This window comes from Myodes glareolus, chromosome 8 (assembly GCF_982192425.1).
Source record: "Myodes glareolus chromosome 8, mMyoGla1.1, whole genome shotgun sequence".
NCBI classification, from domain to species: domain Eukaryota; kingdom Metazoa; phylum Chordata; class Mammalia; order Rodentia; family Cricetidae; genus Myodes; species Myodes glareolus.
In genome coordinates, this window is record NC_142033.1 from 15,359,675 (window position 1) to 15,383,517 (window position 23,843).

Sequence of the window (23,843 nt, forward strand, 5' to 3'; positions counted from 1 at the left end):
GCAGGCTCCGCTGCTCCGAGGCGTGGCTTCCAAGCTGGGGGGAAGGTTCCGTGGATCGTGAGGGGAGGTGGAGGAGATGGCGGCGACGGCGCGGGAAGATGGCGTCCGCAGCCTGGAGCGAGGGCGGCGGGGCTGCGAGCACTACGATCGGGGCTGTCTCCTCAAGGTGACGACTTTAAAGGGCGCTTCCTGAAGGGGTGCCGGGTTAGGCGGGGGCGGCTTGGGCCGGGTGGTTAGGCTTGGGCGTAAGTTTCAGACTGATCGGCTTGTTGAGATGCCTTCTGCATCTGGGATGGGTTCCCCTTGCAGGGAAGTCTTTTTGGGCAGGGTGAGCACGAGCCCTGGACTCGATCTCAGCGTTTGGACTTTGCAAGCCGAGTTCTTGTTCGTAGAGAGCGGGGCCTCGCACGGAGTCCCTTCCGCAATGGCTTGAGTCGTCATTTGCGGTTGACAGCAGAAGGAGGTAGTGGCAGGCCTGTCCTGAGCATTGCTCCAGGACCTCTGTCAGATGTGGAGGACGGTGAGGAGGCGAAGCAAAGAGAAAATCAGAATATAACTTCTGTTCGTGTAGCAAGTTCAGGGTCTGGCCTGTCAGCTTCGTTTTGTTGTCTAGGAGATGGCCAGACCTGTCAAGGAGAAACTATGAAAGTGTGATATGAGAAACAGTGTGTGATTGCCATTACATTGGCTTTCAGGGAAATGCCTAGGACGTTTATGCTATTATTTTTGCTGCTTAAGAAACCTAGTCATTTAGAGTTTTTAAAAATGGCTTTCACACAGTTAAGAGTTTTCTGACTTTTTTTTAACTTAGAGTTAATACATTTTATTTTATTATTTTTTTTAAATTTATTTATTTATTAAAAATTTCCACCTCCCCACCTCCCCTTTCCCTCCCCCTCCCCCTCCCTATTCAATCCTGCTTTGTGGGAGCCTGGTTTGGATGCTCACCTTCATAGACCTGGATGGAAGTGGGAGGACCTTGGACTTCCCACGGGGCAGGGAACCTTGACTGCTTTTAGGACTGACTTTTTTTTTTTTAAGGAAGCAGTGGGACTATTTTGTTGAGAAAGCCCGATATTTGATCTGGGGGAGTAGTTCAGCGGTAGACCTTGTGCTTAAAATGCTGGAGGCCCCGGTTCAGCTAGGGCTTCAGAAATCTCCTCCGACTGAGAAGAAACTTGATTGCTGGAATCCTATAGCTTAACCCCACCTTAGTTCTATTCCAGATTTACTCTGTAATTTTGAGCAAGCTGCTTTTTAAATGGCTTGCATATAAAATGTCAATTTCTGAAGTCCCCCCTCCCCCGCTTTTTTTTCTTTTTTGGTTTTATGATACTGGGTTTCTCTGTGTAACAGCCCTAGCTGTCCCTTAGACCAGGCTGAACTGGGAGAGATCCACCAGCCTCTGCCTCCTGAGTGCTGGGATTAAAGGCGTGTGCCACCACCGCCTGGCTAGAAGTTCCTTTTTCCATGGCTGGTGTTAGAGGTAAAGGCCTGTAGTTCTATCAGAGGTGCACTTCCAGCTATGTGTGAAGCGGAGGCAGTAGAGATGCCAGCCTGGGGGTGCTACTGCCAGGAAGGAAGAGAAAAAGGGTCGGGAGAGGTGACACGTGTGTGTGTGTGTGTGTGTGTGTGTGTAGTACTAACCTCACCAGAGAGTCTATAGGTTCACTCTCCACTGCCGTGGGGAAAGTCCCTCTTTTATTAATAATACAGTTGTTTAGGAGGTGCATTCCCAGAAATGAGTAGTAGATATTAATCACCACTGTCAGTCATCAGCATTTTTTTCTCTTTCTTTCTCTCTCTTTCTTTCTTTCTTTCTTTCTTTCTTTCTTTCTTTCTTTCTTTCTTTCTTTTTTTCTCCCATTTCACTTTACCAGTCAGCCCTGCTGGTCACTGACCTTGAAAGCTAGGATTAAATGATACACTTAGATCTGTGGGACAATTTAAACCCTTTCCTGTAGGCCAAGGATTGGTGAATATTGTTTCATTGCACTGGATGAAGTTCTTTTAGACTGATCAGTTATCAAATGTTGTGTAAACAGTTGAATACTGTTCTTCTGATTGCATTTCTACTACAATATTTTCATAGGCTCAAAGTCAGATATGGAACTGAATTTCCCAACTTGCCCTTCCCTGGCCTCTGCAAAGCAATTTCACAGACACATTTGTGTTTCAGAGCACTTTAACTGCTTTTCCCTAAGTGTCTAGCATTGCTCTTCTTTCCGCTCTCCCTCTTCCTTAAGTAGGAGAGGCCGACTGAGGTCTTTGAAGGAGCAAGCTCAAGTGCAGCCGTCAATCAGAGAAGGAGTGACAGTTGACCTTTGGTTTGTCAAGGGGAAGGTCAAGGTTGATCTTGACAAGAGAAATGTCAATAAAATGATCCAAAATAAAGATTTATTGGAGTGGATACTGGAAATAACAGAATTTTTGGATTTTTATTGCAAAGGAGAGCAAATGCCATTGTTTTGCTGAAGACGTTTTTGTACACTGGGGCAATGATCTAAGAGGTCGCTTGGTAATGCAGCAGGAAAAGGGAGCATTCTAGGGCTACTGTTCTTGCTTGAGTAGTCAATGTGAAGCCGATCTTGGCTGCAAGCCTGGGCTAACTAGAGTCTTTGTAGATGAAGACAAGGCAGAGTGCAGTAGTTTGGTTCTGTAATAAACACCATAACCCAAAACTACTTGAGGAACAAAGGGTTTATTGCTTACACTTCTTATGACAGTTCATTAGGGGAAGCCAAGCCAGAATCTCATGAAGAGCAGGAACCTGGAAGTAGGAACTGAAGTTGAGGCTATGGAATGCTGCTTACTACTGGCTTGCACTCCATGGCTCGCTCAGCATCCTTTCTTATATAATACAGGATCACCTGCCCAGGGATGGCAGTGATGGCAGTGGTCTGGGCCTTCATACATCAGTCATGAATCCAAAAAATGCCCACAGGTGTTAGAACTGGGTAATCTGATGGAGGCAAATCCTCAGTTGAGGTTCCCACTTCCCAAGTGATTCTAGTTTCTGTCTAGTTTCTACCTAGAAGATAAAGCATATTTATTCTCAAGAAGGTTGATAGATCTTGTGGGTGAGTTTATTTTGATTACTACTATTTTGATAGTAAAATTAGTAACAAGATCATTAACAGACAGACTGTTGCCAGGAAGAAGGAGGTATTCAGAATTTTAAAGGGGAAACTGTAAAAGGAGCATCTAGATCACTGGTTCTCAATGTGGGGGTTAGACGTAGGGAGTGGAATGACCCTCTCACAAGGGTTGTATATCTGATATCCTACATAGCAGATATTTACATTATGATTCATAACAATTGGTTATAAAAATCACAGGAAGTGGCAATAAAATAATTTTGTGGTTGGGGTTATGTAACATGAGGGCCTGCTTGTGGGGGTTTCTGTCCTGCCCAGTTACCACAGCCGGCAAGTCTCAAAGAAAATCACACAGAGGTCTCTATAAGTTATATAAATGGATTGGCTCATTAGCTCAGGCTTCGTATTAGCTCTTATAACTTATATTAACCCATTATTTTTATCTATGTTAGCCACAGCTTGGTACCTTTTTCAGTGGGGCAGCTCACATCTTGCTTCTTCCTTGGTCTGGAGAAGACTGTGGAAAGAGCTTCCTTCCCAGAATACTTCTGTTCTCATTGCCCCGTCTCTATTTCCTGTCTGATTGTCCTGCCCCTACTTCCTGCTTGGCTACTGGCCAATCAGAGTTTATTTAAAACGTAATTGACAGAATTTAGAATTGTCCTACACCACTCCCCCCCCCTTTTTTTAAGCAAAGGAAAATATCCATAGTCCATTTTTTTGAAATGTGGGTGGAGTATTTCAGGCTACTTCCTGCTGGTTGGGGGCACTGATAATCTTATGGGGACCTAAAGAAAATTTAGAATTATGATCAAGTCCTGACTGGAATATCCTGTGAGTCTTGATCATCTCAGACAACAGTCTTGAATCTGTTCTGGATGTAGAACTCAGACATTTGGGCCATCTGTTCCTACTGGAGATTTCTCAGGTGATCTTCCTTGATCAGACCTGATTTTTCCTAACTCAAATGAATCCACAGCCTCTTGTTTCCTGTGGAAACAAAAGCAAAATCTCTTCTCCAAAATAACATACCTTTTGACTTCAATTTTGAAGTCAAGGTATTTTCAAAATATCTATCTTGGATTAATTCAGCAACATTTATAAGCAAATATCTTTTAGCAGCTGTTGCTCCTTCCTCAGCATTCAAACAATTCAAAGAGAGCATAATAACATACAGTATCAAGATTCTCTTTGTATTTTTCATCATTACATGGCTTTATTTTAACCTCTATTTCTTTTATTTTTACTTTTAACTTTTGACTATTTGAGACATGTTCTCTGTGTATCTTTGTCCTGGAACTCCCTCTGTAGACCAGGCTGTCCTTGAACTCACAGAGATCCACTTGCCTCTGCCTCCCAAGTGCTGGGATTAAAGGTGTCCACCACCACACCTTGAATTCACAGAGGTCTGTCTGCCTCTGCCTCTCAAGATTTGGGGTTAAAGGCCTGTGCTACCACACCTTGAACTCACAGAGACCTGTCTGCTCTGCCTCCCAGTCTTTGGGATTAAAGGTGTCTGCCACCACACCTTGAATTTGCAGAGGTTTTTCTGCCTCTGCCTCCCAAGCATTGGGATTAAAGTTGTGTACTGCCACACCCAACTATTCTCTTTCTTTCTTTCTTTCTTTCTTTCTTTCTTTCTTTCTTTCTTTCTTTCTTTCTTTCTTTCTTTCTTTCTTAAGAACTTTAACCTTTTTCTTTTCTCTCCCAAGCCAGAATATATTTTTAACACACAGTAAATCATTTAGATTTTTTTAAATCTTTGAATCTATCTTTACTGTATATCTCTCTCTTTTTCTGACCACATGAGTCTTTAATTTACTAAACAATATGGGTAGGATTAAAGCCGTGGCTTTGATGACTGGATCCAACCCATTTCTTAGCTTTCTGAGATTTCAGCCTCATGGCAGAGGTACCACGTTTATTGCCAAAACTCTACAGTGTTTCAAGGTCCCTACCAGCAAGCGAGCTGCAGCAGTGTGCTCACAAACCACACACAAATGTCCTGTAGTCGGACCACCTGCCTGGAAGAGTCAGAGTTTGCCCTGATACGGCCCAGAAAGCCGGCATTTTAAAAGGGCACAGCCTTTTTTCCTGCTACGGCTGAAAACCGAAAAGCATGTGGTCAGCTTTTCATCAACACTATGTAAGTGTTTTTTGGCAGGACCTCTTAAAAGAGCTGCAAGGCTTTATAGCTAAAGCTGAGTCAGGAAGCCTCTCTTAGATGAGAGCGCTTGCTTGCCTTTAGCAAGCAGAGCAAACCTGAGAAATTGCTACTACCAAAAAAGCATGCTTTACGTTATTCTTTTCTGTCTAGAATTACTTCCTTAGAGCTCTTTCAGGCTTTATGTGGATGCAGTTGTCCACACGTTGACACCATCTGTAACATGAGGGCCTGCTTGTAGGGGTTTCTGTCCTGCCCAGTTCCCAAGCTGACAAGTCCCAAAGAAAATTACACAGAGGTCTCCATAAGTTATAAACTGATTGGCCCATTAGCTCAGGCTTCGTATTAGCTCTTTTAACTTATAGTAACCCATTATTCTTATCTATGTTAGCCACAGGGTCAATCACCATAGCCTGAGGAACTGTTTTAAAGGGTTGCAGCATTAGGAAGGTTGAGAAGCACTGTGCTAGACCTTGAGGCATAGACTCTAGAAGAATGAGAGCATTAACTATGAAATGATGGTAATAAAATATTTTTTTTTCTGAGTGTCCAGTGAAGCAAGAATAATTTGAGGTGCCAAGAATGGTGCAGAAAATTCAAAGAAGTTTATCTTTATTGATCATTGCCCCAAGAAGTTAAGAACAGAAGTCACTTGACAGTGAAGATATGAAGACATTTTAAAAAAATAAATAAAAATTTTAGTGATAAATTCTAGTACAATTTTCACTACTAGTGTAAAAATGAATTCTGTTAATAATGGTGTCCGTGTTTAAGGGAAGAAAACTGAAGTTTTCCTTATTATAGTCTTCAAAAGTTCACACACAACTCATGAAAGGTATTGTCAGGAATCTCAGAGTAATAGAATTTAAAAGCTAGTAATAGAATTTAAAAGCTTGGGGGCAGGCATGCAAAAGTGTGTTCTTCTCTGTCACACAATAAAAACAAAGACGGAGACCAGACAGTGTGGTGGTGTTTTACTTCAGCTGTGGTTAGCTGCTTCTGATGCATGTCAGTGGGTAGGAGTAGGGTTCAACTATTGTTAGGGTTTAACTGTCTGGTATTTGGAGAAAGGAGGAGGCAGCTAGGCTATGTGCAAGGGAACACACGGAGTTAGTTGAGAAGAGTAGAGAGTTATTGGCTAGAGAATTTCTTTGTTGGAGTTGAAATACAGGGCTAGTACAGTTCTTTCTCAGGAGCAGCAGTTCCAGAGTGTGATGACTGGGTCCACAGGAATCTCTAAAAACTACTTTGTAGGATAGTAGATGTTCTGTATCCAGTGTGTTGTCATTTATACTGATGGTGGAAAGCAATGATTAAAATTAGTCTCCGTGTGAATCAAGCAGGGATTTTGTATTGCGATCAGGTACACTGTAGTATACCTACATTTAGAGCCAGTGTCACTTAAAAATGTCATTGATGAAGTGCTAAAATTAATAATTATCAAATCTTAGCTCATTCTCATCCATATCTTTTAGTAGCTTATTTGACAAATAGAAGACTTTCAACAAGCATTTGGTTTTCCTGAGTAAAGATTCTTAGGCAGTTGGCTTGTGAAGTAAATTAGTTGCTTTGTTCATGGAACTTTTTTTATGCTCTAAATTAATTGGTTATTCAAGCTTGAGTATATGGCAGACATTTTCTCAAAAGTGTGGAAGGAGTCAGAACTCATGAAAGAGAAACAATTTACAATACTTTAAAAACATAAGTAATTCTTATGTGAGATATTGATAGCTGTAGTCCAGGTAAGCAGAAGTTCTTTGATACCCTTAAGAGTCTCAGAGCTTAACAGGGGCCTGAGACTGAAATGCTGTGGGTATCGTTGTGTTCACACTTAGGGATGGGACTGCGTGGCAGAGGAGGATTGGGATACAAGGCCATCTAAAATGAGAAAATTTAGGTTATTGAAGGGATTATTGTGGATATATTTGTCACTAAAATTTAGTCAAGAATAATGTTGGAGAAAAAGAAGTCAATAATATGTTACAGCACTTAAAAGATGGAGTGTATTCCGTAACAGCCTTTTATGGTCAGAATGTGCAGATCTGCACAGTAATAGTATACTGGAAAAACATTTGGCCTGGGAATTTCTTTTTTCTCCCTCCTTCCCTCCCTCCCTCCCTCCCTTCCTTCCTTTCTTATAGCTACATTTTTTCCCCCTGACAATGTCATACATTTTGGTCATTTCAGCTCCCCCTCCCCCCCCCAAAAAAATAAAAGAGATGTTCTTTTTTGATTAGGTATTGAAACAAATACCTTGCATAATGCCAGGAAAGTACTATACCAATAATCTACATCCCAAACCTGGCATTTCTTGATATAACGGGGTAAAAGTTAAACACTTATGAAATGACCTAACAATAATGAGGTTTAAATAATCAAGAATACATTTCTGTACATTTCTTTCCATGTAACAATTCCAAGTGTGATCCAGATGGGTAAAGACCACTGTTCCACTTGGTCATTTTAGAGTCAAATTTTTTCTGTTGTATTATTTTAACATATTGTAAGGCATTTGATCATCTTTATGTGAGATCCAGCTGGAGAATAGTTGAATAATCTGCTCTAAGGAGGGAACAGATTTCAGTGGACAATTGGCAGTTTTTAACACTCTCAAAATCAGTGAGTCTGGGTGTGGAGGTGTATGTTTTTAACCCTTGCACTTAGGAGGCAGGGTAATCTGATCATAGCTGGCGTAGTTAGTTTTAGGACAGCCAGGACTACATTGAGAGACCCTCTCTAAAAACAAACAAATTTATTGCATCCCGTGCAATATTAGGTATATGCATCATGATTAGTAAATATTAGTGAAGTTAAAACAGTTTGTGTTTAGATGTTGATTTTTTTTCTGGCAATATCTAAGAAGGTGTTATCTACTATTTAGGTTGAGAATGAGATTCAGTTGTGGGATTGATTTTTCTGTCTAGAGATATCTGCCTTTATAACGTTTGTGTTTTAAAGTTGTATTTAGAGTCTTTCAGGCAGATATGCCAAGAAATGAAATCTAGCCATGGATCCATCGGTTGTAATCTTTGATCTTGATCCAGAGAAGGAGGTAGGAATTTTCTTTCTTTATAATTAACTTGTCTTTTTATGCTCCCTTTGTTCCCCTGGGTGTTAGGCACCTTGTTGTGACAAACTCTATACTTGCCGGCTGTGTCATGACAACAATGAAGATCACCAACTGGATCGTTTCAAAGTAAAGGAAGTGCAGTGCATCAACTGTGAAAAACTCCAGCATGTAAGATTTTATGGCACCTGCCTTACTTTTTAAAGTTTTAAGATGGATTAAAAACTTTAATCAAAAGTTGGAAATGAGACTTAACTCTAACTCTCTGAGTAAATAACGTTGTTGAGTTGGATGTTTAAAAACATAAAAATAAGCTAAACATGCTTTCATATAAATTGTGAATATTTAAATTGTTTTGGTAAAGTTACTTGAGTTTTTAACTACGGTGTCTTTTTCAGGCCCAGCAGATTTGTGAACATTGTAGCACACTGTTTGGAGAATATTACTGCAGTATATGCCATCTGTTTGACAAAGATAAGAAACAGTATCATTGCGAGAACTGTGGAATTTGTAGGTACTGTATATCAATGTCCCAATATTTCCTGTGCATTTGGCCAATTATGGTGTCTTAGTCACTTTTCTGTTGCTGTGCTGAAATGTGGAGGAGAGGAGAGTTTGAGCTGTGGTTCCGGAGGGTTAGAGTTGGTGGTGGTTAGAGTTGGTGTGCACACACACACACACACACACACACACACTCACACACACACTGCATGGGGGGCAGTTTGGCAGCAGGTGGCAGATTCGACAGCCTAGAGCTCACATCTTGCAAGCAGGAAGCAGAGAAAGAACTAGCTCACCTGGGTCTCAAAGCTCCCCTTCAGGGACACACTTCCTCTAGCAAGCGCACACCTCTTAAACTTTCCCAGATGTCACCACCAACAGGGGACCAAGAAGGTAAATACTGGAGCTTGTGGATGACATTCTCATTTAAACCAGTAAACCAGTTTAAAAAATTAGCTAGTTTTGTTTTGAGATAGGCTCTCACTGCTTTCTGTATATTTCATGCTGGCCTCAAACTCAAAGATCTGCCTCCCTCTGCCTCCTGAGTGCTGGTGTTAAAAACTTACGCCACCACTGTCTGACTTAACTTTTTAAAAAGTGACACCATCATCTAAGGTATGGTTATCTGAAAGTAGTGATCTGATTTATTGCCTGTTGGGCTCATTGTTAGAGTTAAGCGCTGTGGTTCTTCTTGTATTTGCTTATTTTTGAGATTGTATTTAAATCACAACATTTCTCTTTTCTTTTTCCTTCTTTCAAGCCCTCCTATATACTCCCCCACGCTCTTTCAAATTTGTGGTCCATTTTGTCACCAATTATTATAAGCGTACATAGGTATGTGTATATGTGTGTATTTCTGTGTATATAAGCATTCTTAAATATAACCTGCTGAGTTGATATAATGTGACTTGTATGCATGTTTTCAGGGCTGTTTCGCACTGGACAGCTATTGGTGTGTTCTTCCCTGGGGAGGGCCACCTCTTCTCCCAGCTTCAGTTGCCTGTAGTTCTTTGTGTAGAGTTGAGGCTTCGTTGGCTTTTCCCCTGCAAAGTTTGGCATGTTTTTTGAGTCCTTGTTGAGTTCATGTTTGGGTGGTGATACTGGTGAGATTTTATGGATTCTTATTATCTATTTATTTATTTAATTTAGTAAGGATGATTTTGCCTTGAGAGAATAGTTTGGTTGTGAAGCCATTTTGTGTTGTCATAACATTTACTGGGTACAAGCCAAGAATGCTATTAGAATTCCTACAATGTGCTAACAGTTCCCTGTCATTAGAACAGTTTGGTCCAGATGTTAGAAGCTAGGTAGGAAAAAAAACACAGTCTGGAATGTAGCATGCTGTGTGCCTCTTCATTTATCTTTTTGTTTTACTTTTTGCCATTTTGAATGAAAAAGAAAAATTTCAGCCTTTTCAATGTGATGAAGAAGAGCTGACAAAGCCTACCAAGAAGTCTGCATCCTTAATGCCTTTGTAATAGACGGTGTGGTGCTGTGAGCAGCACAGAAAGAAACCTGAGGGTCTTGCAAATAGTGGGGACTTTTCTGTGTTTCTGCCATACTTAGAGACCTCTAAGAATGTTGTGCTTTAAGTTTGCTTACAATCCTTATCATATGAGAATTAAGTTATGAAAAATCTGAAGTAAATATTTAAAAAAATTCTGAAATGAAAAGCGTTTCATTTTTATCTTACTGAGCATCAAATGATGTAACTCATGTTTGAGGTGAATGATTGTGATTACTTCAAGCATTTAGCAGATATTAACACTTTGTTTTTAAAAAGTCTTTGAAGTGTCTATTTAGTAATTGTGGGGTGTGGTTTTTTTTTTTAAGGCAAGGTCTTACTCTGGCCTAGAACTTACTATGTAGACCAGGCCAGCCTGTAAGTCAGAGAGATCTGCCTGCTTCTGCCTCCTGAGTACTGGAGTTAAAGGGGTGCACCTTTGTGCCTGGCTCAGTAGTTGATTTTTTTACTTAAAATTTTATTTGATGTGTATGTGTGCTTTGCTGGCAGCTCATGTAGGGCTTCAGATCGCTGGGTTGTGAGCTGCCATGTAGATTTTGCAAATGGAGCCCAGGTCCTCTGGAAGAGCAGCTGTTGCCCTAGCCCCTCACTAGTGCTTTAATGACTGCCTTGGCACACTGAGCTTTCACCTGGAGGATTTACAGAACTTGAGTTTTCAAAGATTTTTTTCAAAGATAAGAGAAATAAAACCTGTTACATAGATTGATAACTGCTACCTCTATTCAGAAATAATGTGTGACATCAAGGATTCCTTTTCATTTGTTTGAGACAGTCCTGGTACAGCATAGTCTGACCTCAGACTTAATACTCTTCTATTCCAGCATCCAAAGGCTGTGATTATAGGTGCGTGCTGCCATTTCAGCCACTGTTGTTTTGAAGTGATTGAAATATCAAAAGGGAATCTAAAATCTGTGTGCATTTGCAGCAGAGTTGAAATTATCCTCTCACTATAACTTTTTAAAAAGTCATGTTACTTTTAAATGTAGTGTTCTGTTGTCATGTAAAGATTAGATTTTTATTAATATGAGTCAGGAGCAAAAATGATATTCTAAATTGAAAAAAGGGTATTAAGATAACTGATATCATGCCTTTAATCCCAGCATTCGGGAGGCAGAGGCAGGTTGATCTCTTTGAGTTCAAAGCCAGCCTGATCTACAGAGCTAGTTCCAGGAAAACCAAGGCTATAGAAACAAACCCTGTCTCAAAAAGCAAAGCAAACAAAAGCCAACAAAACAAGCAAAGATAATTGATATCTATTTGGAAAAAACTTGATTCTGAAATGTGCATATTCATTATAAAATGGTTTTAGCATTTTGTGACAGAAACTCAATAGTAGTTCATGAAAGTCTGAATTTTATTTCTCATGGAAAAATCTAATTCAGGTACTTAAATAACGTAGCACCCTCCACATTCTGACCCCAGGTATTTTCTTCTTTGATTCTGCAGGCTCATATTCTGGGCAGGGAAAAATGACTAGATTTGTGAGGGAGGCATTCTCTTTCCCTTTATTAGAAAATAATTGTCATTCATTCTTCATTTCTTCCTTTAATTTGTGTGCCATGTGTGCATGTGGAAGTTGGGATTGTTGGAAGGAGTCTGTTCCCTCCTTCCACGATGTGAGTTTCAGGGAATGCAGTCAGGCTGGCCGACCGCTGGCCTGTGCTCCCTGGGTCATCTCGTAGAGCGCTTCTCACACAAGAAAATTGGGTCTTTTCACAGTCTCCAAAGAAGATGGGAAATTGTCTGTTTTCAGGATAGGTCTGAATAACTGCCTTTTAAATAAATGTTTTATTGTGAAAGAAAGAATAGAAATGTAGGGATCAGCTAGCAATTTTTTTTTTCTAAGTTTCTTGATACAGGGTTTCTCTGTAGCTTTGGAACCTGTCTAGCTCTGTGGATCAGGCTGGCCTCAAACTCACAGAGATCCACCTACCTACCTCTGCTTCCTGAGTGCTGGGATTAAAGGTGTGTGCTACCACCACCCGGCTCCCAGCTAGCAGTCTTATTTTTATCATTATATTATTTATATTTTATATTATATTATATTATAAATTTTATAATGAGCTTTAACCTGAAGAAAATATAAAATGAGTTATTTTAACTGTTAGTGTATACAAAGGAGAATGTTTTCGATATATAGTTTACATAAGTTTTTCATAAATAGTGGGCAAAAAGCATAAACTATAAAGGAAAATATTGATGGCCTTTAAGTTTTACTTTTTGTTTTTATTTTAAATTGTGTGTGTGTACTTGTGAGCGTAGGTGACTGTGGTGGCTAGAGGTCAGATCCCCTGGAGCTGGAAGTGTGGGTGATTGTGAGCTGTTTGCCATGGGTGTTGGGAGCTGAATGTGGGTCATCTGCAAGGGCAGTATTGCTTTTAACTACTGACTCATTTTAATAAATATAAAGTAATGGTGGATCTTTATGAAGAGCTAGACAACAGACCAGTAATTATAACATACATAGTGAAAAGTGAATATCCAGGCTGTATAAGGCTTCTTTTAAATTAATTGATAAAGGGCAAATACTGAGGTAGAGAAATGAACAGAACACATTAACAGAAAATTCACAGAAATCTGAACAGTTCTTTAGCATTAAAAAATAGTCCTTTGTAATTTGAGAAATGAAAGAATAGCATATATTATCTATCATTTTTGTGCCCATGTAGTCCAGGTTGTGAGGAACATGCATGTGGACATGTAAACTAGCAGTCTTTGGAGGGGTCAGGTTGTCAATATCACAGTTGATGATCCAGTACTCTCTGACTCAATAGTGTCACTTTTAGGGATAGTAAAAAAAATAGGCTAAATACAGATTAAATGCTAGCTGGAAAGTTTTTAAATTATGTCATTGGTAGCAAGTAAAGATTGTAAATTTTTTCAGCTTCAAAATACTGAAACAAAACAAAACAAACAAAGACTGAAAATTTTATCAATAAAGAAATATTTTTGAAAATTATGATACATTTATGCCATATGACTACTGTGTGGCTATTAAGAATGAAGTAGTTTTCTATGGACAGACACAATCATCAGGATATATTACTAAGTGTAAATAAGTTGCAGGACGGCATCTGCAGAATTGTGTAAGAAATTAAGCTCAACTTGTGTGCATCTGTTCTGTGCACCACATCCAATTTTATACAAGTGTCGCTGCTGTGCTTGTTACCACGGACACTGGGAAGATGGCGTTTCTCCGCGTTCTTCAGTGTGTTTGAATATTTCTACAGTGCGACTGAGTTTGGGTATTATGTAGTGAACAAATTATCATGTGATAAAAATATTCTTTTGACTTTCATATTGTGTTTTGTTAGGATTGGTCCAAAAGAAGATTTTTTCCACTGCTTGAAATGTAACTTATGCCTAGCCATGAATCTTCGAGGAAAACATAAGGTATCTAATTCAGCTGCATAATTTCAAACTTATTAGTGTTTTTGAAAACAAGCTTAAATTCTAGTATGTTTGGAAACATGCTAATTTTCATATATTACCAACTACAACTATGTTCTTTTGTTTTCTAAAAAGTAGAATTAAGATAATCTAAAATCTATGCCTCAGAATATTTGATCTACAGTTTGCTTTTCGTAATGTAAGAATGCCTATAGAAGTTATTAGCATAATGCTGGCAGCTTCTCGATCGGTTCATGAATTTTTTCTTTATTGAACTATACATTTTTCTCTGCTCCCTTTCCTTCCTCCCCTCTCCCTTTCTACTCTTCTCCTGTGACCTTCACGCTTCAATTTACTCAAGAAATCTTGTCTTCATCTTTTTATATAGATCCATGTATGTCTCTCTTAGAGTCCTCTTTGTTGTCTAGGTTCTCTGGGGTTGTGGACTGTAGGCTGATTTTTCTTTGCTTTATGTCTAAAGGCCACTTATAGCGAGTACAGATTCTTATCATAGATAGTGCTTCTAAAATTAATTGTAAAAGGAAAAATACTAAGTGATATAACTATTTACAGTGTTGTAAGAATAATTAGAAAGTATTCTTTGTATTTCTTTCATAATTAAGGCTTATAAATATGAATATAGGAATTTTATTGTAATCTCAGACCCTCTCTCTTATTTAAAAACAATCTAATGAAATACTGTATTTATAGTACTGATTCTATCTACTGTAAGGACATAAAGAATGGAGGATCAGCAAAGCAAAGTATTAAATAGAGGGCAGTTCAGTAAGAGGCTAATAATAGCTTTCTGTCTGAAGATGAGACAGATAGACAGGTAGACAGACACACACACACACAAAGAGAGTCACAGAGAAGGAATATATAGTAGTGAGGAAAATTAGGATGAATAACAGACATTAAGAAATGATAACTGAGAATAGAGTGAGGCTGAGTAAAGATAACTCCCAAGATACTCAGTCTTAACTTAAAGGAATTTGATGAGCAGGATATGAATTTGTTAAAGATTGAGTCTGACCTTAAAAATTTTGGGGTGGCTGGGCGATAGTGATGCACACCTTTGATCCCAGCACTCAGGAGGCAGAGGCAGGCGGATCTCTGTGAGTTCGAGGACAGCCTGGTCTACAAGATCTGGTTCCACGACAGACTCCAAAGCTATGGAGAAACCCTGTCTCAAACAAACAAACAAACAACAACAACAGACAAATAAAAAATTGGGGGGCGATAGTCAGATAAACTGGCTGATGTTGTGGTACATGAAAGTTCATGGCTCACTTGAGTTACATAGAAGGGCCTTGTCTCAAGATAAACAAAAGTCATTAAATTAAAAAAATTAAAAGGACAGGCTAATGAAGATAGCTTGGAGTCAGTAATGTGGGAGCTCGATCTGGTGAGATACTAGCGAGCAGTCAGAACAGCAAGATGTGCTAGAGAACAGGTAATGCCACAAAGCCACGTGGTGATGCACAGATAATTAGAAATGGGTTAATTTATATGTAGGAGCAGGCTAATCATAAGCCTGAACCATTGGCCAAGCAATTGTAATTAATATTAAGCATCTGAATGATTATTTTCTAAATGGCTGCGGAGACTTGTGGGCGCCAGAGAAACTGGTCCAGTGGGACTGGGCAGGATAGAGAATGACTTTCGACTATACAATAGCCTTATGAATTGTATTTCTTTGGCTTTGTTCTGATTTCCATGGCATATATAGAATATATTTGTATACACACATGCACACGTGTGCATACACACAACCAGCCCATTGCATATTCACTTCATTTGAATTTAGTTCACTCAGCGATGACATTAACTGTCAGAAGCATCCTAATTACGTAAATGTTAAGGTATGTGGGTTTGTATATATATAAAGTGTACTTGAGAACCAAAATGATGTCTCCTTCTATATAATTAGACATGTATTGCTATGCAAAAACCTCACACTGCTGAGATTCCAACTTAACTCCACCTCAGTAGTGTACATATGGAGGCCAGAGTACAACTTGCAGGAGTGGGTTCTCTCCTTCCAACATGTAGGTTCCAGGGATTGAACTCAGGTCCTCTGGCTTGGTGGCCAGTGAGTTATCTCATTGGCTCTTTTAATCAGTTTATTTTTATTTTTTTATTAATGCTGTTATAGCTGACATTTTTATTTTTTCATGCTTTTGTTAATGTATGGTTCTTCTTTAAACAGTGTATTGAAAATGTTTCTCGGCAGAATTGTCCAATATGTTTGGAGGTGAGTGTGAAAAATTTTTCACTTTGGAAATCTCTTCGGTTTAAAGTGCTCAAGTGTTGCTAGTGTCTTTATACAGCACTAATAGCTTCCTTTCCTTTTAGGACATTCACACGTCCCGCGTTGTTGCTCATGTCTTGCCGTGTGGGCATCTCTTACATAGGTAAGATAACTTTCTTCCTGCTTGGAAGTGTTTGGAAACAAATGGAGGTAGTTTTTCTTTACTGAAATACTGTTCTGTTCTCTTTCAGAACGTGTTACGAAGAAATGCTAAAAGAGTGAGTTTTTTTGGATTTTAAAACATACAGTTTTAAGATGTTTGATTTTGTGAGGAGGGTGGTGAGGAGGTGGGCAAACCATGGTGGCTAGGTACACTGTTTGGGTATGGCAGACGTATGTGGAGGTGGGTAGAGTAGATAACTGGTGTTTAGCTGGCCATGGCATCTTGGGGAACAGGACTGTATCTCTGTTCCCATGTCCTTATCATGCCTATTTCTTTACGTAGCTTGAGGTGGGCAAAACCTCTTGTTTTCTAACCATATGTTCTGGGGCACATAGTTGCCACTGGGATTAATCATGGTATTGTAAAAGCATTGAAGAACAGTGTTCACATTTTATTAGCTCTCTATATTGGTCCAGCAATGAACTACAAAGAAAATGTTCTTTAAAACTGGAACTAAAATGAAAAATAGGAAAGAGTAGAAATGGTGCAACTATTGAAAATTTTAGACAGGAAGTAGTAATATGATTGGAATACTTTTTAAGGAATAGAAATTCTTTCAATCAGAATTGAAGTTGTTTTGCTAATGAATAGTTTAATTGGTATTACTAAATAAAGACATAGTTCTACAAAAAGTGTTGACTAATTCTCTGTTTTAGAGAGTTGAGGATAAAGACTTAGTATTTAAACACACCATAAAATACAGAATTGAATATTTATCTTTTTTGTTGCATAGATTTTTCAGGTTCCTGAGAAGTTAGCTTGAAATGTAGAATACTACCCTATTCGGGTTATGTGCCAGTGAGCTTGTGTCTTGTATATAGATCCTATTTATTCTCTCTTGCAGAGGCTACAGATGCCCACTGTGTATGCACTCTGCCTTAGATATGACGCGGTACTGGAGACAGCTGGATAATGAGGTCGCACAAACCCCTATGCCATCTGAGTACCAGAATATGACTGTGGATGTGAGTCCATGCTTAGGACTTTTTAGATTTCTTGCTGATACAGTCTTTCTTATTTTTACTTCTTTGCTTGAATTTATCCCAAAATTACTATTTGGCACTGTAACTAATTAAAGCAAAGGAAATAAATTATTTAAAAAAAATTTTTTTATGTTGGTGTCAGACTAGGGTGAGAAAAAAATCCTAAGAATACCTTTGTATAGTTTTTCCTCAACACTAGATGGCAGGCAAAAACTTTGTTGTGAATTTTTGACAAATCGCTTGCCAGAGTCAGAGGTGAATCACTGATATTTTACCTGTTTCACTTAAATTATTCAAAATTTTGGTTTAAGAGAATATATTTGCTGGTGTTTGAAAGCTAGCTTTTGGACTTTAATGATTAATGCCCATTTTATTTTGCCGTAGACTTTATTTGGTCTCAGTTAGCTTATTCCCTTTGGCCCTACGGAGAACTGAGAGTTGCTGCACTGTAGTTTATTCTCAGCATGGTACTGAGTTAAATCAGGTTGAAAAATTAAATAGCTTTCTGATGCTTTCATAACTTTTGAACATACAAATATTCTCATTGTCTATAAATACTTTCAAACACAAGGAGGAAACAAAACCAAATAATTACTTTTAGTATTGGACACATAACTCAGTAGTAGTTAGCATGTGCAAGGTCATGGGTTTGATCCTAGCACTGTAAACAAAAACAAAAACCCCTTCTGGTTTATTTACACCATAAAGTTCCAAAATTAGTGTTGGTAACTGAATTGGACAATGGAAGATCCTTTAGATACTATCTGGTAATTGAGATGGTTATTAGTAGCTGAAGTTTACTGTGTTCATATAGATGCTTTTTTAAAAAAAATAATAGCTTTATGAAGGTACATGTCACATACATTGGAGCCCATTCCTTAAATGTATATAATTCAGTGATTACTAGTACTTTTATGTAATTTTGCAAGCAGTACCACAATTTTTATTTTAATATTTTAAAGTATTTTTGTCACTTATGAAGAAACCCTATGGCCAGGACTGATGAGGTGGCTCATTTGGTAAAGTGTCTGCCACCCAAGCACAGTGACCTGAGTTTGGATGTCTAGAACATGGAAAGAGCTAGGCATGGTTACTGCATGCTATAGCTTTGTCCTTGAGGGGGAAGTAGAGTCAGTCCCTTGAGAGCCCTTGACCAGCCTGCCTACCTGAGTCCTTGAGCTTTATGTCCCATGAGGACTGTCTCAGGTGTGAAGGTGGAGAGCATTGAAGGGAAGACACCCAGCATGGACCTCAGGTATACCCACACACGCACATACCACACACGCACTCACACACACACACACACCACACCACACCACAAAACATAACCAAACAACAAGCACCTCAACAGCTGCACCCCACCAGCTGCATCTCGCCGTAGTCACGTCTCAGACAACCTCTGATCTCTGCCTTTAAGTAGGGTTCTTTTTTTTTTTTTTTTTTTTTAAGAAGGGGTCACTAACCCACTGAGCCACCTTGGCACAGCTTTTAAGTAGGATTCTTAAAAGTAGTTTTCCAAATTATGTGAAGAACAAATGGAATTTGTTTATGATGTGTATATGCTAAAACTGCTATGTAGTTGTATGTTGATGTATTTTCAGATGAACATTTTGAGTTTTCAGTGTCTTAACACCAGAAGACATTGAGTCCTTATTATGTTAGGGACCAGCAAGAGGCTTTCTGGCTTAACTCTTAGAAAATGCTCTTGTTCTTGATTCATTCCTAAGGCACAGTAAACCTAAAAATTAAGCAAAAATATTCCAATTTGTAGAAATTTCAATCTTATTAGTTAAGATTAATTCTGAGTATCAGTGAAAATAATGAAGTCGTTACACGTGTTATTTTATATTTTAAGTATTGTTTACCTAATGATAAGTGTTAGATTTGAATATGTCTGTGCTAATTTTCTTGCTTGTATTATGTATACTTTTAGAAAGTATTTTAAAATGAGTCTTCTATGCTCAGATTCGTATTTTCAGAATTCAAAGCTACCTTAATAATCTTTAAAATATTCATTGGAGAAAAGACATTTTCACTGCAGAAATGTATATAGATATATGCCTGTATCTCAAACCTTTTATATGACCCTCAAATGATTGTTTTATAGAGACAGTGCCACTTGTAGTTACAAGGCTTAAGTCCTTATTCTTCATTTTTCAGATTCTCTGCAATGACTGTAATGGGCGATCCACAGTCCAATTCCATATCTTAGGCATGAAATGTAAGATCTGTGACTCCTATAATACTGCTCAGGCTGGGGGCCGCAGAGCTGCAGTGGACCAGCAGTGAGCAGCCTGTCCTTAGCTGGAGAACAGTTCTGTGATGTAGATAAATCTCTGTGTAAAAGATCCTGTTGTCAGAATGTGTCCTAACTATGCTGTCCTAACTGTGATGTCGTAAAACAGCAGGTAATATTATATGCACCTACGGATTCAAGCTCTCTGGATGGAATTACCGTAACTCGTACTGGATGAAGCCGCTGCTGATGTGTTGATTGGAAATTCTTTTAGTCAAGTTTTGAATGTTTGCCCCAGCAATGATGTTTGCCCCAGATATAGTCACACACATAGAAATATTTTATATTTTCATGGAACTTTAAGTGACACTATGCACGCAGAGTTCATTTATAGTTCTTGATAGAACTGCATTTAATTTTAGTCTTTGATTTTTAAGGACTGTAATATAATTTTAAAGTTCTTATTGTTAAAATCTAATGGTTTTAAATTTTCTAAGACAGTCCTTTGGGTCCTACAAGTGAGATTCTATGTAAAAAACTACCAATAAAATTATACTGAGGCTTTGTTTTACAGGATTTTTTCCCCCCAAGGCTGTTTATTTTTGTTTTTATTGTGACAATAAGGTCATTTTATATTGTAAAAGAAGTTCTCTTCTTCTTCTTCTTTTTTTTTTTTTTTGAGGTGTTTTTCTGTAAAAATGATTGATTGGGAAAAAGTGGCTTGTGAAGTAATGAATTTCTTCCGAGATTTTAAGGCAACTATTATTGTTGTAATTTCTTTCATTCTGCCAATGAATTCTGTACAACTTCTCCACATTGTAATTCGTTCATCAGATATTTATCAAGCAGATGTAATCCAGTTATGATTCTCAAAGCTTTATAGATGACAATGAATAGTGTATACAAAAGTTCCTGCTCTTGTAGTGGTACATTCTGCCATTCCTTGTATCTGATCAACATATTCTGTTTAATTAATGTAAGGAGTATATGTATTCAATGTAAACAAATGGATTGTTTTATAATTCTCAGAAGTAAGATGAATGAGTGGGATGAGCTATTCCTGGCAAGTACTTGCATTTTATAATACTTTTTTTGTATTTAAATAATAGAATTAAATATACCTCTTAAATTAGGACCAAAATTAATAATGTGCCAGCCATGAATGGGTCATCTGTGTCAACCCCCTGGTCTCTAGGTTCAAGGAACAACATAGTGGAGGTGGATGGAAAGAACGTAAGAGGATGAGGAGGAGAGTTGGGAAATGCTGTTTTCCCACTCAAGAACTGTATGAGATTAAGCCAGTTAAAATCCTGCAAGAGGTGGAGGAGTGATTCCTAAAACCCTGTCCCTAGGAATGGCTCCCGATGGAGGAAAAACTACCTATTATTAGAGTGTGTGGGTTTCTGGTGGTGATATATGCTCCAGTGGATGGTGTCACCTTTGTGTATATGGACAGCACTAATTGGACCCAGTGTATTATTAATTAAGAAAAGGTAGGGTAAGATGGAGAGATGGTCAGTTGTTAAGAGCACTTGCTTCTCTTCCAAAGGACCTGAGTTTGACTCCCAGTTCCCCCAGAATTTCAGGGTTTCCAACACAAATTCATATAAATTAAATCAAAAATTTATATTTTTATATACAAATAAATTTTAAAAAAGGACAGGAGTCAGGTATGTTGTTGCCTGCTTTTAATCCTATCACTTAGGAGGTAGAGGCAGGAAGATCTCTGAGATCAAGGCCATCCTGGGCTACACAGAAAGACCGTGTCTCAAAAATAAAAAAAATAAATAAAAGTTGGGATGTGATTTGCTAGGGGATCTTGGTGGGAAGTAGTGGGAATGGATGTGACCCAAGTACAGTGTGTACAGGGCTTTTTTATATCTAAGAGGCCTTCTGAAGACAGATAATCTCTCTTTTGATCTAATGCTTGGATACTGTGCCAGCTACTTTTATGTCACCTTGACACAAACTAGAATCATCAAGAGCGGGAGCCTCAGTTGAGAAAATGCCTTCATAAGACTGGGCTTCAGGCAAGCCTGTAGAGCATTTTCTTAATCAGTGACTGATGGAGGAGGACCACCCCTGGCTCGTGGTCCTGAGTTCTGTAAGAGCAGGCAGAGCAAGAATAAGGAGCTTATCAATAAGCAGCACCCATCCATGGTCTCCTGCCTTCAGGTCCTGTCCTGTTTGAGTTCCTGCTCCAAATTTCTTTGATGATGAACAGTGATGTGGAAGGGTAAGCCAATAAACCCTTTCCTCCCCAAGTTGCTTTGGTTATGGTGATTTATCACAGAAATCATAACCCTAACTAGGACAGAAGTTGGTGTCAGAATAGTGGGTGTTGCTGTGACAGACCTGACCCTGTTGTTTTTGAGAGGGTTGTAGAAGGACGTAGGAATTAGGGTGAGAAAAGTCATTGAGAAAGCCTTGGTGAACTGTTCTGTGGGAGCTTTGGAAGATGAGAATGTTGAGAGCAGTGCCCATGATGGGGCCTGACTTGTGATGTTAATGACCCTCAGAGTCATTTGCTGTTTTGAGTTAAGAATTTGTGGTTCTGGGCTTGGAGAGATGGCTCAGAGGTTAAGAGCACTGCCTGCTCTTCTAAAGGTCCTGAGTTCAATTCCCAGCAACCACATGGTGGCTCACAACCATCTGTAATGGGGTCTGGTGCCCTCTTCTGGCCTGCAGGCATACACACAGACAGAATATTGTATACATAATAAATAAATAAAATATTAAAAAGAATTTGTGGTTCTGGTTAGCAGGGGCTGAAGAATCAGCCGTGATGAACAGGATACCAGGACCTGCTGGAACTTGGTTTTGCTTTGTTCAAATGGTGCCTATGCCCTGGTTCTTCACTCTTGAAGTAAGAAAGTATTTAGTTTGTGTTTTGATTTTATAGGAAGCCACAGTTGGTCAGCCAGCCAGCTTTCCAGCTGGGGACTTTTTGTTTAGTTCATTTTTCTATACCTAATTTATTGATAGTTTTTTAAAGTTGTGGAAGTATCTTACATTTTGTCAAATATATTTTCTGAATTTATTGAGCTAACTGGTTTTTCTTAACATTGTATGTCACTTTTACATCTTGAATCTAGTATTTAAAGTAAGTCCCCAAAATTTGTTTTGCTAGTATTTTGTTGAGAGTTTTTGTTATCTGTGCTCATCAGTGACATTGACCTGTAATTTTTCTTTTGGGCTTGCCTGGCATTGGTAGTAACACTGTAATGGGTTATAGAATGGGTCAGTGAGTACCAGCATCATCATCTTCTCTCCCCACTTCAGAAGACTTTGAAGAGTATCGGTGTTAGTTCTTAAATCTTTGCTAGAATTCTACTGGGAAGGCTTATTCCTTTTTCCTTTGGGTGGGAGGTTTTTTTTTATTTTTATTTTTAATTATGTGTTTATCTGTGTGTGGATATGCACAGGTGAATGCAGGTGCCTGCTGAGGCCAGAGGCATTGGCCCCACCCCTGGAGGTGGAGTTACAGACAGTTGTGAGCTCTCTGATGGGAGCCTTCTGCAAGTGCTGTAGGATCTCTTTCCTGCTGAGCCGGCTCAGTTTCCTAAGTCTCTGATGGGAGTTTTTACATTATTGGTTCAGTCTCCTTGTTTTTGGTCTGTTCAGGTTTCTGTTTCTTTCTGATTCAATCTTGATAGGTTGTAGGTTCTTAAGAATCTATCTATTCGAGGTTATTCAAAGTGTAGGTATGTAGTTGTCCATAATAGTCTCTTACTATATTTTGTATTAGTGGATTTTTCTTTCATTTACGGCTTTATTTATTTGAGTTTTCTTTCTTAGCTTTCCTACTTGCTTTATAGATAGAATTTGCAGTGAGAACTAAGAATAATTTGTTCTTGGGTTTTCACTGTATGGAGGATGTGGTTAGAAGAGTGAATTACGGGTAAAGATTTGGATCAAAGGGTTTGCCACACGACTCACTGTCACACTACAGCTTCCATGATGAGACTGAGTTTTTCCTTCTTTTTTTTTTCCTTTTTTCTCTGAAATTTTATTTTTTGGGGAGGAGGAGGTTGTAAGGGCAGAGGATGGATATGAAGGGACAGGGAAATGAATGGAATGGAGATGCGTGGTGTGAAAGACACAATATATAAAAAGGAGAAAAGAAGTATGTGAAGTGTGTGTGTGTGTGTGTGTGCACATGCACGTTTGTGCATGTACATATGTGGACAAAAATCTGTTCGAAAACCATCCCCTAAATATGTTTATTTTTGGAACTGAGTGAAATCTGATGTTACCATAATATTCTTAAGGTAGAAATACAAGGATTAAGTAAATCCTGCTGGAACCTGCCCAAGAGACCTTTATTTATTCAATTTCACAAAATGTATTTTGGACCATGCATGCCAGTACTGACATATCTGGTCATATGTACTTATTTACA

At 38.7% G+C, this 23,843-nt stretch overlaps 1 protein-coding gene across 2 annotated transcripts; it reads left to right on the forward strand.

The window, feature by feature from the left end:
• The first annotated feature begins 26 nt into the window (after positions 1 to 26).
• Positions 27 to 21,705, forward strand: Rchy1 (ring finger and CHY zinc finger domain containing 1). 2 transcript variants are annotated; one of them, XM_048425463.3, is made up of 9 exons: positions 27 to 166; positions 8,381 to 8,500; positions 8,728 to 8,843; positions 13,670 to 13,748; positions 15,958 to 16,002; positions 16,104 to 16,162; positions 16,251 to 16,277; positions 17,067 to 17,187; positions 19,366 to 21,705. In XM_048425463.3, exons 1-9 carry the CDS (start codon positions 77 to 79, stop codon positions 19,492 to 19,494), a joined length of 786 nt encoding a protein of 261 aa, XP_048281420.3. In that variant the 5' UTR covers positions 27 to 76; the 3' UTR covers positions 19,495 to 21,705. The 2 variants fall into 2 exon arrangements, with proteins under 2 accessions (XP_048281420.3, XP_048281430.1); XM_048425473.3 differs by lacking the exons at positions 27 to 166; positions 8,381 to 8,500; positions 8,728 to 8,843 and adding an exon at positions 9,638 to 9,664.
• Positions 21,706 to 23,843: the final 2,138 nt, after the last annotated feature.